Source organism: Pelodiscus sinensis, chromosome 18 (genome assembly GCF_049634645.1).
Source record: "Pelodiscus sinensis isolate JC-2024 chromosome 18, ASM4963464v1, whole genome shotgun sequence".
Classification (NCBI taxonomy): Eukaryota; Metazoa; Chordata; order Testudines; family Trionychidae; genus Pelodiscus; species Pelodiscus sinensis.
Window position 1 is genome coordinate 35398705 of NC_134728.1, and position 13379 is coordinate 35412083.

The 13379-nt window shown below is 45.2% G+C and overlaps 1 protein-coding gene across 4 annotated transcripts in view; it reads left to right on the plus strand.

Annotated features, from left to right (window-relative positions):
• The window catches only part of ASIP (agouti signaling protein), a 127761-nt gene that overhangs the window by 65836 nt on the left and 48546 nt on the right, over positions 1-13379 (plus strand). The window contains exon 2 of one of the 4 annotated variants that reach the window (XM_006131705.4): positions 6657-6737. The exons of 2 other annotated variants lie outside the window; for them this stretch is intronic. In XM_006131705.4, coding sequence (XP_006131767.2) covers positions 6682-6737 — 56 coding nt within the window. In that variant the 5' untranslated portion in view covers positions 6657-6681. Of the gene's footprint in view, positions 1-6656; positions 6738-7078; positions 7500-13379 lie in introns of those variants that run through there. One more of the 4 variants, XM_075901529.1, reaches the window with a different exon arrangement.

The following is a 13379-nucleotide window of genomic DNA, read 5'->3' on the forward strand; positions in this document are numbered from 1 at the left end:
GAATAGCGCAATAGAGCTCTTGCGCAAAAAGGTGTGTGTGGACGGGGAATAGCGCAATAGAGCTCTTGCGCAAAAAGGTGTGTGTGGACGGGGAATAGCGCAATAGAGCTCTTGCGCAAAAAGGTGTGTGTGGACGGGGAATAGCGCAATAGAGCTCTTGCGCAAAAAGGTGTGTGTGGACGGGGAATAGCGCAATAGAGCTCTTGCGCAAAAAGGTGTGTGTGGACGGGGAATAGCGCAATAGAGCTCTTGCGCAAAAAGGTGTGTGTGGACGGGGAATAGCGCAATAGAGCTCTTGCGCAAAAAGAAAAAAGCCCAGGTGTCCTGGTGGCTATTCTGTAAATAGCAACCAGTTTCCTTCAAGAGAGTGTCCAAGCAGTCTGGACACTCTCTTGTGCAAAAACGCATCGCTTTTTCAATGCGCTTTTGCAGTGTGGACGCTCTCTTGCGCAAGACGTTTTTGTGGAAGTTCTCTTCCGCAAAAAGCTTCTTGAGCAAGTAGCCTGGAGTGTAGATGTAGCCTTAGTCTATGGCTGTGTCCACATCAGGAGAAAGAAATTGTTTTGAACACATGTTAACTAGCACACATTAAATCCCTAGTGTAGCCAAGGCATTTGATATGTGCTATCCACTCAAAGCTCTCTCATAGGGTTTTGCTCAACCAACTAAGGGCAGATCCACATTAGAAGCACTACGGCAGCACAGCTGCATCTGCTGTGGCATGTCTAGTATAGATGCTCTGTCCCAATGGGAGAACATCTCCCGCCATAGCACTGGTGTGGATGGCACTTAGTTCATTGTAACTTGCATCACTGGGGTAGGGGGCTTTTTTACATCCTGAGCATTGTAAGGTAGATAGACTTAAGTGGCAGGGCAGAGCCTTGTCTATGCTAGGATTTTAACACATTGGTTTAGCTAACGTTTTTTACAAAACTCCTTTTTTCCACATGAGGATAAGTTCTGTGTTTTGTGCAGCTCCAAACAGACTAGCAGGACTCGGCAAATATCAGTAATTCCTGAACTAAAGTCTTAATATTGACTTCTGGTTGACAGTGGTTTTTCACCCATAGAATCCAGATGCAACTGTGACCCCACAACAGCACTTAAAAAAAACCCCACCCTAGCCTTTCAGACAAACCTCCTACAGCTTTGAAAAAATGTTTAAAACCTCCAGTCTATTCCCCATCACTACATAAACCCACCATCTACTCGTGGACCAGTTTTGCCTCCCTTTTACACTAGTGTAATTGCAGCAAAGTCAACGTGGATGGAACCGAAAGGGGGTTTTGGCCCCATGTATCCATGAGAGGCAACTATTGTTAGAGTAATGAAAGGTTCTTGCAAAACAGGCACTCCAGCCGGTACGACTTCCACATAACATTATTCACGACTAATGCACAATAGTAAAGGATAATGACTAAGAACGACACAACCAGCATAGGATCCAAGGTGAGTCCTTCCTTCACCAGATCGTTATTGTAGTGTCACAGCTGTGTGAGCTTCCAAATATTCCACCCTCTTTATTTATGGGGAGAAGAAACTCCTGCCACCAAGTGTACCTGGAGAGAATAGTGTATCTTTTTCACACATACAGAATGGCAGTGACTGTCTAGGAAGGAGCACTGCAGAAAGGGAACTAGGGGTCAGAGTGGACCACAAGCTAAATAAGAGTCAACAGTGTGACACTGTTGCAAGAAAAGCAAATATGATTCTGGGATGCATGAACAGGAGTGTTGTGAGCAAGACACGAGAAGTCATTCGTCCGCTCTACTCTGTGCTGATTAGGCCTCAGCTGGAGTACTGTGTCTAGTTCTAGGTACCACATTTCAAGAAAGATGTGGAGAAACTGGAGAGGATCCAGAGAAGAGCAACAAAAATGATTAAAGGTCTAGAGCAGTGTTTCTTAACTTTTTTTTTTAATAAAGTACCCCTTTTAAAAAAATAAAATTAGAAGTACCCCTAGTACCTTCAGTTTTCAGACACACACAATTTTTTTCTACCATTGCAACAACTTAATTGTAGCTGGGCAGGTAATGAAATGTTTTGTTATAAAAAGTACAAAAATAATAGTGTTATAAAACTTACAACAAAAATACAGTTTTCTCCAAATTGCAGTTGTGTTGAAGTACTCCCCCCCCCCCCCCCGACTTCTCTTGACTACCCCTAAGAGAACTCATACCACTGGTTGAGAAACACTGGTCTAGAGAACATGAGCTATGAGGGAAGACTGAAGGAATTGGGCTTGTTTAGTTTGGAAAAGAGAAGACTGAGAGGAGACATGATAGTGGTTTTCAGGTATCTAAAAGGGTGTCACAGGGAGCAGGGGGAAAAATTGTTTCCTTGGCCTCTGGTGATACAACAAGAAGCAATGGGCTTAAGCAGCAGCAAGGAAAGTTTAGGCTGGACATTAAGAAATACTTCCTAACTGTTAGGGTCATTAAGCACTGGAAGGGGAATGGCTTTGCATGCACACTGCAGTACAGCCACTGTGGGCAGACAGGACACTGGGCTATATGGACCATTGGTCTGGCCCAGTACAGTCACTTTTATGTTCAAGTTTTGCAACCTATCACTCAGGACTTGGGTTGGAAGATTTTTGTCAGCCCAAACCCAGCTGCTGTGTCCCAGCACTCCACCCCCCAGGCTGGCCAGAGGGGACCAGGGCTGCTTTAAAATTCAGAAGGCCTGGCAAGAAAGGGAATGTGGCTATGGCAGCCAGGTGATGTGCTGACTCAGTGAATGAACAACACTGCCAGTGTCGAGGGGTACAGTATATACAATACATAGCCAGGGCAGCGCAATTTAAATCTCCCTGCAATGGCTCTGGTGCAGCCGAGTGAAGTGAGAGAAGGACTGAGGGAGAAGAGATGAGAGACAAAAGCAAGGACTGGCGGGAAGGTGAGACAGGAAATAAGTCTGGAAAAGAGAGGAAGGGTAAAGAAAGGGATGGAGAGAGAGAGAATGAAGTACAGACAAAATACGCACTGCAGAAACTTTACCTCAGCTTCAAGAGGTGTTTTGCCAGAGCTGGCCCCTGATAAAATATTGCGTTGGGTGACAGAATCGTGATGTCAGGATAGCCCTGGGATTCTGTGAAAGGAGGAGGATGCAAGGGACACACTGGGAGAGTCCATGGGCTCCTGCATAGTCCAGAGGCACTTCACACAGAGAGAGGTATGAGAGGAGTGAGCTAGCGACATAGCCAGGAGATCAGTGAATTGCATAGATCTGTTGTCCCACTGATGGAAGGGAGTTGCTACTCACAGCCACTACTCTGCACCTACCCTGCAGGGGGCTGGACTCCAGGACCTTCCGAGGTCTCTTCCAATCCCGGGATTCTAGGGGTGTGTTGCAGATCAGTTGCACTTCAGCTACTGTGAGTGACAGAAGAAATGTTCTTCCTCAGCCCGGCATAGGCATGCTGAACATACGGTCATTTATGGCAGCAAGGTTGCCCTAAATATCAACAACCTGCCAGAACGGGAATAGATTCACAGTCCGAGGGGATCCGGGAGTCACATTCTGTGCTTTTGATCCTGGGTTTCAGCCAATGTGAATCACCTCTTAGAAACACTCAAGACTTCATGCAGTAGCGCAGGTCAGAGCAAGTCCTGGGGGGTTCCCCCCGCCACATCACTAAAAAAAGTGTGGCTTATCAGCATTTAACTCCTCCCTGGCTGAAGTTCTGTTGTTCATCTTAATCACTAATCTAGTGAGAATACAAAGATTTTCTTTATTGCTCTGGGTAGTGACCAGATACAGAGGTATTTTCAGCCACTTTGGCATCATAAATCAACAAAGCCCTAATTTCACATCATTAAAGGCAATGGGAGTTTTACTTGATTTAAATAGGTGCAGGATCAAGAACTTACAGATGAACCTGAACAACTGGTTGTATTTTAGCTGTTAGTCTAAATAACAGTCTAATTATGATAAAAGATGTCCTAATTTCAACCTCATTCTTAGGAAATTCTGGGGATCATTTTCAAAGCATCTAAGTGATTTCGGCGCCTCGTGCCAAAGTCATTTTTTAAATGCCACTTGGGCAATTAGATACTTTTGGAAATTTTACTCTTTGACAATGTTAGCCCTAATTCAGTGCATTTCTAATGAACATTTTACTTCATGGCAGAGGGGTCTTTTGAAAATGAAATCTTGCATTTTTCCGTATTTGCTTTTGTTTCATTCTTGTATTTATTTTCCTTAGTTTATTTAAGCTACTGAAAAAAATACTTCAATATTTTTTCATTCTTTTCAGAAAGTAAACAATGTGGCCTGCAGGCCTAACATTTCAAGCAATTTAGTGTTGCAAATGCATCCATAATTTGTGCACATAATTTGTTAAACACCAACTAACCGCCCGTAGAAACTGGGTAAGTGGCTGCATTTGCAAAACGATCTGGTAATTTTTATGTGCAGATGTAGTGATTCCACATGCAAATTTTGTGCATTCTCACAACTCATATATCCGGTTGTGCCTATAACTGTTTGAAAATCTGGCTCACAAAGTACAAATTCTGGTAAATATATAGACAACTTATTTGAAAAGTATTTATGCAGAAATCTCAGTAAATGAAGGAAAGGGAGATTGATAATTGATTTTAAATGATAATATCTGATGTGAGGACATTTGTAAGCTGACCACTCATTCTCTGCAGAGGCAGAATTGATTCACCGGGATCGGTATCTAGTTCTGAACCAAGCAGGTGGTATTTGAAATTGGGTCAGGATAATGCTGGGGCATAAGGCCTGTGTTTGAATTTCAATCAAAGCTCAGTTTCATCGTTTGGGTAGGGAGGTAATAAAATCTTACAAGTTGATTTGATAAACTGAACTGTCTCATGAGAACTCTTATATAGTGAGATTCCAGCTGTATGTTATCTGGAAACAAGAACACGTATGGTGAAGGCATTAGACCAAAATTCAGGAGTCCTTGAAAACACCGACTTCATGTGTGACCTTATGCAAGTCTGTGGCATTCCCCACCTGTAAACCTGTGATGATAATCCCTCCTTTCTCTGCTTTTGTAAATTTGGGATGTACGCTTCTTCGGACAGGGGCCATTTCTTGCTATTGTGTAAATCCTATCACAATGGGACTTCAATTTCAGCTATGGTTTCTTAGTTCTACTGTAATAAAAATAGAAATATTAATTGTTCCCTTCTAGTGTTGAATTCAACTTATACCCAAAACCAGAGGTGCACTTGGATTTATGCGTTAGAATCCAAAGGCTTCCAAAATTCCAAGGGCCTATAATTTTAGGCATTTCGCCATCATGCTGATGTTTGCAGTAGAGCAAAATTAGATTGGATAGGGAAAGAAAGACAGAAAAAAACAGAACGAGAGCTAGAATGGTACTATCGTTAATACAAAGCACGAGTGTACGATGTCCGGCTTTTAGTTCTGGCACACAGGATTCTCAGACGGTGCTTCCAGGGTGCAGATATGAGCTGAGCGTAGCAGCGATCCATCAGTAGAGCTGTTCAGAAAATAGAATTTTCCTTTCATGGAAAAATGGAATTTGTTTATCATGGAAAAAATTTATATTTTGAAATTACTTTCCACTCCAATTTTGCACCCATTTTTTACCCATTCGGACACTTTGGGCTCAAATTCTGTACTGCCTGCTCCTGGCAGTGCTGCTGCTAATGTAAGTGTATTAGTAAATCAGTGGAGACAGGTAAGTAGGAGGATTACAGAAGCCCCGTATTTGAAACCAAAGCAAACTGAATGGCTATAATAAAAAAAATCTGCTAGAAAGGCACAGTCAGGCATGAAATGGAATCTGTAAATAAAAAAATCTTGAAGTAAAAGAAGCCAGACCCTTTCCTGAGTATCTCTCACGGGAAGTGACATCACTGCCAGCCAGGCACATAATTTCATTGATATTCAGACTTCCAAAGTCATTTTGCAATATGCATTTTCTTTCTTAAAGTATTTGTTGGGGGGAGAAAGGAGAGGGAGAGAAAATTTACTTTTTTCCAAACTTTGCTCTTTGCAAAGATTCTCACTGTGGAGGACTTGCATTGTCTTTTGGTCCAACTCCAAACTAAGCCTTCCCCACCCCCTGTTCTTTTGCAGTTCCTTGAAATCTTGTAAACACACATTCCCAGCTCAAGCCATCATTCTTCCTTTTTTGACTCATGTCCTTCCAGGTCTCACCATCCTAATTTTACAAAAAAAATCTCACTAGGCTTCACTTTTTTCCCCAAAATTATGTGATTATGAACAAGTTACAAGATCCTAACGGAGAAACTGGAAGGCAAACTTTATGCATCACCGCTGAGTTGCAGAGGAAGAAGAAGCTGGGAACAATTCTATTTCAATATCGTACAATGGTTTCTAGAATTCTCTCTAGAGGGGGGTTATATGAACATCGTACTGGTTAGGCTGTGAAATTAGAGCTTTGATCCTTCAGCCACTGACGTCGGTGGGAACTTTGCCATTGATTTCTAGGAACACAGAATCAAACTCTGTCCCTAATCCTACAAACACTTACACCCACAAGTAGTTCCATCAGGGTCATGGCCATTAAGGCTCACCTCTGCCATCCTGCTAGATGCATACAATGACCCAGTCGGGTACAAAAGATTGATGGCACGCGATGGCCCTTCGCCAGCACACAGGAAGTAATGATGCATTTGTGAAATTTACAGCTGGAATCTGGAAGTTAATCAGAGAATGCTCAGACTGATCACAGATCATCGTAAAACAGACTTTCAAGTCCTGCGTCACATGTAAGTCCTCACTGTGGCTTGTCAGTCTTGGGCACACACAACCTATTTCTGTGAATTTACCAAACAGCCTTCTTAAAACTTTTTTCCCCCCTTGGACTCATGTTTTTGGCAATGTTAGCTCATTACTGGCTTTCGCCTGCCTACGTTTAGCCAGGCAAAACACCCCCACTGAAGTCAGTAATGACTGGGGATCCCATCTTTTTTATATTCATGCGGCCTATTTAAGGTCAATGCATTCAAGCTTTTCAGGACTGGATATAAGTAAGGACTGTAGGATTTAGCAGTTTACCAACAGGCCTTTTTAATTATTTCTCTGCTATGTAATTATTTTTGCATGGTTAGTACAGGCGGCAGCCAAACCTGTTCCCATTGAAGTCAACGGGCTATTTCCTAGACTCAAGGTCAGGATCAGCCCCTTAGAGTATACTTCCCTTTGCAGATGGGGGAAAGAATCCTTTCTATAAAATATATTCAGGGCAAACAGTAAATAAATAGCCACCTGACTGACAGCAGGAATTCAAAGGGGCACAAAAAGAAATGCCTGTCTGCCCCAGGAATAATTATTGTGTCAGTTACAACACAGTAAATGCTTCTGCGTGGCTTTCCGTGAGGAGGTGATATTTGAAGGGAGGCTGCTCAAAGGGGAGTATTAAAAATTCCAAGAGATTTGTCCATACTTCTGTGCAGCCCAGCGGGATAAAGGAGACAAGCTGCTTTGATTTGCGTTAGATCCGATTAATAGAACGACCACTTGCTCCTTAGGTAGGATACAAAATAATTAGCCTCTTCTAGTGGGTGTTTAACTTGTCTTTGCACTTGGACTTTTAGCAAATGTTTGCATTTTTGTTCTGGGCACTGGGAATGATTCTCTGATTTTCTCTTCTAGCCACTCGCAAAGAATTCTCTGGATGGGCTAAGAAGCCATGAAATTAAAAATCTCCCTCTCTTTTATTTACCAAATTTTGCCTATTATTTGCTATTGTTTCATGCATTCAGTCTTAAATGTGTTTTCAATATCCCCCATAATTTAGCCTTTTTTGATTCCTGTTACACGGTCTGCTTAGGTTTTCCAAGTTTTGTTGGGGCTTTCTCTTTAATCATCCAGCTCTCTCATTTCCCCAATTTCCCCAAGAAGCTTTGATCTGCTTTTCAAAAACCAAAATGTGTTACATTTTTCATTACTTTTATAACATAATTAATATTAAAAATACAATAAGCAAGTGCCAGACTACATTTCTGCACTGCTATGTCTGAAATTATTCTCTGAATGATTACTGGAGCCAGTCGTTTAATAATTTGCTTCCTATTTTTAAATACATTTTTTTACTCCATTAAGCTTTTAAATACCATATAATCTGCTTTTTTTTAAAATGTGGTTTAGGTTTGTTTTGGTTTTTTGAGGATGTTGTTTCTGTTTATTCTCTGTGTGCCAATAAAAATAATTTTTGGTATTTTTCTGCATGTTTTATTATAGCACACCAAGTAGAGGGCATTTTTCTATTAAATGTCAAAAGTGTGTCCAATTTTCTCCTTTTTTTTTACATTAGTTTTTGTTATTATTTTTTAAAGCCATGAATAGAGTAATTCTTTACTTAGGTGAACAATGACCAGCATAAAAACTGAATACAAGTGAAACAATAACTTTACCTTTACTCCTGGTCTATTATCATGAAATAAACAATGATCTTATAAAATGATGTTTTCATTCCAGAAGTTTTATCTTAACTTTTATCGAATGTGATTTAATGACCTATCAGGTAATTTGAACTTGTACTGACTGGAATTTATCCATCCATTTTATTATTATTCTAGTTCAGTGCTTTCCCTAATGTTTTCTACAGCTATTTTTATTTTATTTCTCCCAGTACACTCCACCTCTCTTTTTTTTTCCAATCAACTTTGTCATTTGGTCATGTGATAAAAGAAACCTGTGCTCTGTATTGTCCAGCAAGGACTTTGTTTTTTCTTCTGTACTATCGCTTTCACTATTAAGCACTGGGACATGATTCTGCACTCCACAAAGTCAACAGCAGTTTTGATTTACTGAGACGGACCACTTACGTTCCTTCAAAAGAAAAGGTTACTCACCTTGTGCAGTAACTTCTGTTCTTCGAGATGTGTGTCCCCGTGGGTGCTCCACTACAGGTGTCGGGCTCGTCCCGGCGCCGCAAACCGGAAACTTCTTCGTAGCAGTAGCCCCCTCCGGAGGACCGCGCGTGCGCAGTGTGTCCCGCGGCGTTCGCGCCTTTTCTGCGTCGCGCGGTCCGACCCGCCAGTTCCTCCTAGCCGGAACATCTGCAAGATACAAGAGAGATCTCCGAAGCAGGGAGGAGGGCGGGTCGTGGAGCACCCACGGGGACACACATCTCGAAGAACAGAAGTTACTGCACAAGGTGAGTAACCTTTTCTTCTTCTTCGAGTGATGTCCCCGTGGGTGCTCCACTACAGGTGAGTATGAAGCAGTCACCCTCGCACTGATTGTGCTTCGGATTTACTTGTGCACGGACGAAAGGACTGCTTGAGCGACTGCTGTGTCAGCGACCTTGAGACGGTCAAGGGCATAGTGTCTAGCGAAGGTGGATGCGGACGACCATGTCGCTGCCCTGCATATGTCTGTAAGAGATACATTTTTCATAAAAGCCGTGGAGGCAGCCATACTTCTGGTTGAATGCGCTGTTAGCGAACAGGGCAGAGATTTCCCCCTGAGAGTGTAGCAACGGGTGATGCAGTTAACTATATGTTTGGAAATACGTTGGGACGACAGCTGATGACCTTTAGAGCGATCAGCGAGTGATAATAGCAAACGCGGAGACTTCCGGAATGGACGTGTTCTGTCAAGGTAAAATGCCAATGCCCTTCTAATGTCCAGAGTGTGCCAGCGGGCTTCCTCCGGTGTAGCATGCGGTTTGGGGTAGAAAGTAGGGAAGATTATAGGTTCATTGACATGAAAGGACGAGTTGACTTTTGGCAAGAAGGATGGGTGACATCTCAGTGAGACTCCCTGCTGAGTGAACATCGTGTATGGCGGGTCCGCTGAGAGTGCTGCAAGCTCTGAAACTCGCCGAGCTGAGGCTATTGCCAGGAGAAAGGTAACCTTTATCGTGAGAATTTGTAACTCACAAGTCGCAAGTGGTTCAAATGGTGGGCGGGTAAGGGTGTCCAGTACAAGGCCAAGGTCCCATGGCTGCGGGATAGGCTTGTGTGGTGGACAAATATTGGAAATTCCCTTGAGAAATTTCTTCGTAAGTGGATGAGAGAAAACGGAAAAGCTCTCTATGGGAGCGTGAAAAGCCGAAATAGCTGCCAAGTGTACTTTTAGCGAAGCAGCGGCCAATCCTTGGGAGTGTAAATGCAGGACGTAGTCCAGAATACGCTGGATCTGCACATTTAGGGGGTTAATGGCTTGTGGCCGGCACCAGGCTGAGAAACGACGCCACTTATAGATGTACGATCGTTGGGTGCTGTGTCGTCTGCTTTGCACGAGTACATCCATGACTGCTTGGGAGCAGGTTAACTCTAGGCCCTGGAGCCAGTCAGGAGCCAAGCTGTCAGGTGCAAGCGGTCGACATCCGGGTGGAGAAAGTTGCCGTTTTGTTGTGAGATCAAGTTGTTGATCCTTGGAAGACGTTGAGGTCTGGACACCGACATCTGCATGAGTTGCGTGAGCCAAGTCTGGCGCGGCCAGAAGGGAGCCACGAGGATTACTGTCGCCGAGTCTGATAGTATTTTCTGTATTACCCGCGGTATCAGCGGGATTGGGGGAAAAGCGTAGAGGAGATGGTACGCTCCCCAATTGAGAAGGAAGGCATCCCCCAAGGATTGGTTGTCTATCCCCGCTCTCGAACAGTAAGAGCGGCACTTCCTGTTGTCGCGAGTGGCAAAGAGGTCGATCTCTGGGTAACCCCATGCCCGAAACAGATCGAGAGCTACAGAGTGAAGGAGCTCCCATTCGTGTTGGGAGTGGAATGATCTGCTGAGCGTGTCCGCAATTATATTGGTTTTGCCGGGGAGATAGGAAGCTACGAGCGCGATCCTGTGGCGGATCGCCCAGTTCCACAGGCGCACTGCTTCCGCACACAAAGTCCTGGACCGGGCCCCGCCTTGCCGGTTGATGTAGTAAACCGTGCATATGTTGTCGGTAAGGACTTGTATGGTGGTCCCCTGTATATGTTGGACAAAGTGGCGGCATGCGTTGAAGACTGCCCTGAGCTCCAGGAAGTTTATATGGAGTAGGGATTCCTGATGGGACCACAGTCCCTGAATCCGGTAGTGCAACATGTGCGCCCCCCAGCCTATTAGCGACGCGTCCGTGGTCAATTGAATGGATGGGGGCTGGATCCGGAATGGAACGCCTGCTAGAGTATTGGCAGGTAGAGTCCACCAAACGAGCGATTTCCTGACTCGGGCAGGGATGGTTATGAAAGTGTTGATATTGGTAATGCCCGGTTTGTAGGCTATGAGGAGCCAATGTTGCAGACATCGCATGCGGAGGCGAGCATGGGCTATGACGTATGTGGTAGAGGCCATGTGGCCCAATAGTTTCAGGCAGGTAAGGTAAGAGACCTTCGGGGCTGTGAGCAAGACGTTCGATAGGTCTCGAATGGTGTCGGCTCTGTCCGTAGGCAGATACGCCATAGCAGTGGTAGAGTCTAGTCTGGCCCCAATGAACACGATGGACTGGGCCGGAGTTAGAGTAGATTTTGGCAGATTGATAATTAGGCCAAGGGTCTCGAAGATGCCTTTTGTAGTGGCAACTGCCATCTCGGCTTGTTCTCTCGAAGGTGCTGAGAGGAGGTAGTCGTCGAGATAAGGGAAAATGGTGATCCCCGCTCGACGGAGGTATGCCGCTATGACTGCCATGGTCTTTGAAAATACTCTCGGAGCTGCGGATAGGCCGAAGGGAAGTACCGCATATTGGTAGTGGTCGTCTCCGACGGTGAATCGCAGAAACCTCCTGTGAGCTGGATGGATAGGAATGTGGAAGTATGCGTCCTGCAGGTCGAGAGACGCGAACCAATCCCCCTTTTGTAGTGTTGGAATGATGGAACCCAGAGTAACCATCTTGAATCTGTATCTTCGCAGGTAGCGGTTGAGACCGCGAAGGTCTAGTATCGGCCTCCATCCCCCCGACTTTTTCTCTGTGAGGAAGTATCGGGAATAGAACCCCCTGCGATGGAATTCGGGAGGAACTATTTCCACTGCACCTATGGTAAGTAGGTGTACTACTTCCTGTCGTAACAGATTTTCGTGGGAGGGGTCCCTGAAAAGGGGTGGGGAGGGAGGGTTGGTGGGAGGCAAGGTGGAGAACGGAATGGTGAGTCCTGAGGTTACAATCTCCCTGACCCAGCGGTCTGTGGTGATGGCAAACCAACGAAGGGAGTATGGATACAGACGGCGGTTGAAGAGTTTGGTTACTCTCGCGTTGGGTTCTAGCTGAGGGATGGCTCGCAGACTCTCGATCAGTATGTCAAACTTGCTGTCTAGATTGTTGCTGGTTGTTGGCCTTGTTAGGTTGCTGGCGGCGACGTTGGGGGCGCTGCCTCTGTCTATGCTGGTCGTATGGCCTAAATCGTTGGTTGGTATAGTAGGAAGCCGAAGAAGGAGGCGGCCTCTGCCTGTTATATGGCCAGGCTCTCCTGCGCCTGAAGGGCGGGGTGTACATCCCTAGAGTTCTTAACGTATTTCTAGAGTCTTTTCCTGAGTGAAACACTTGGTCTGTGTTTTGAGCGAACAGGGATGCTCGGTCAAATGGGAGGTCCTCCACCTTAGGGTGTAGATCCTTTGGCACGGAAGCCAGGTGGAGCCAAGAGTCTCGTCGCATGACGATGGACGTCGCGGTAGTGCGGGAGGCCGAGTCCGCGATATCGAGGGATATCTGGAGCGCATTACGGGCCACTGTGTACCCCTCTTGTACTATGGCCTTCAGTACCTCCCTTTGGGAATGTGGGAGATGCTGTATGAGCGGCACTAACTTCGAATAGTTATCGAAGTCGTGGTTGGCAAGATGGGCAGAGTAGTTTGCCATCCTCAATGTGGCCGTAGCAGATGAATAGACCTTTCTGCCTAGCAAATCCAAGCGTTTGGCCTCTTTGTCCGCGATAGAATTTCTCGCCTGCGCGGATCTCGCCTTTTGCTGTGCTGCGTCAACCACGATAGAGTTCGGAACAGGATGGGTAAAGAGAAACTCTGCATCCTTGGCGTCGATAAAATATTTCCTGTCCGTGCGTTTGTTGGTAGGAGGCATAGACGCCGGAGTTTGCCAGATGTCATTGGCTACCTCCAATATCGCGGCATCGAAAGGAAGAGCTAGCTTGGATTTACTAGAATGTTGTAAATTTCTGAGCAGCGGATGGTGTTTTGGAGGCGCCCCCGAGGTGCGTAAGTTTTGTGAATCCGCTACCCGTGTAAAAAGCTCATGGAACTGCTTATAATCATCTGCTAGAGGGGGTTCGTCGTTAAACACCGCATCATCAGGAGAAGAGGAAGCGACATCTGTCGGGGAGGCCACTGACTGGTGTTCCGCCACTGGTGACTGAGTGGTATCGTCCTGTGGGACCGAAGTCGTGGACGCATCTCCCGTAGGCGCTGGTGGGCGTTGAGCCGGTGGAATAGAGCCTTGGGTCGTTGGCGAATATATTTGCT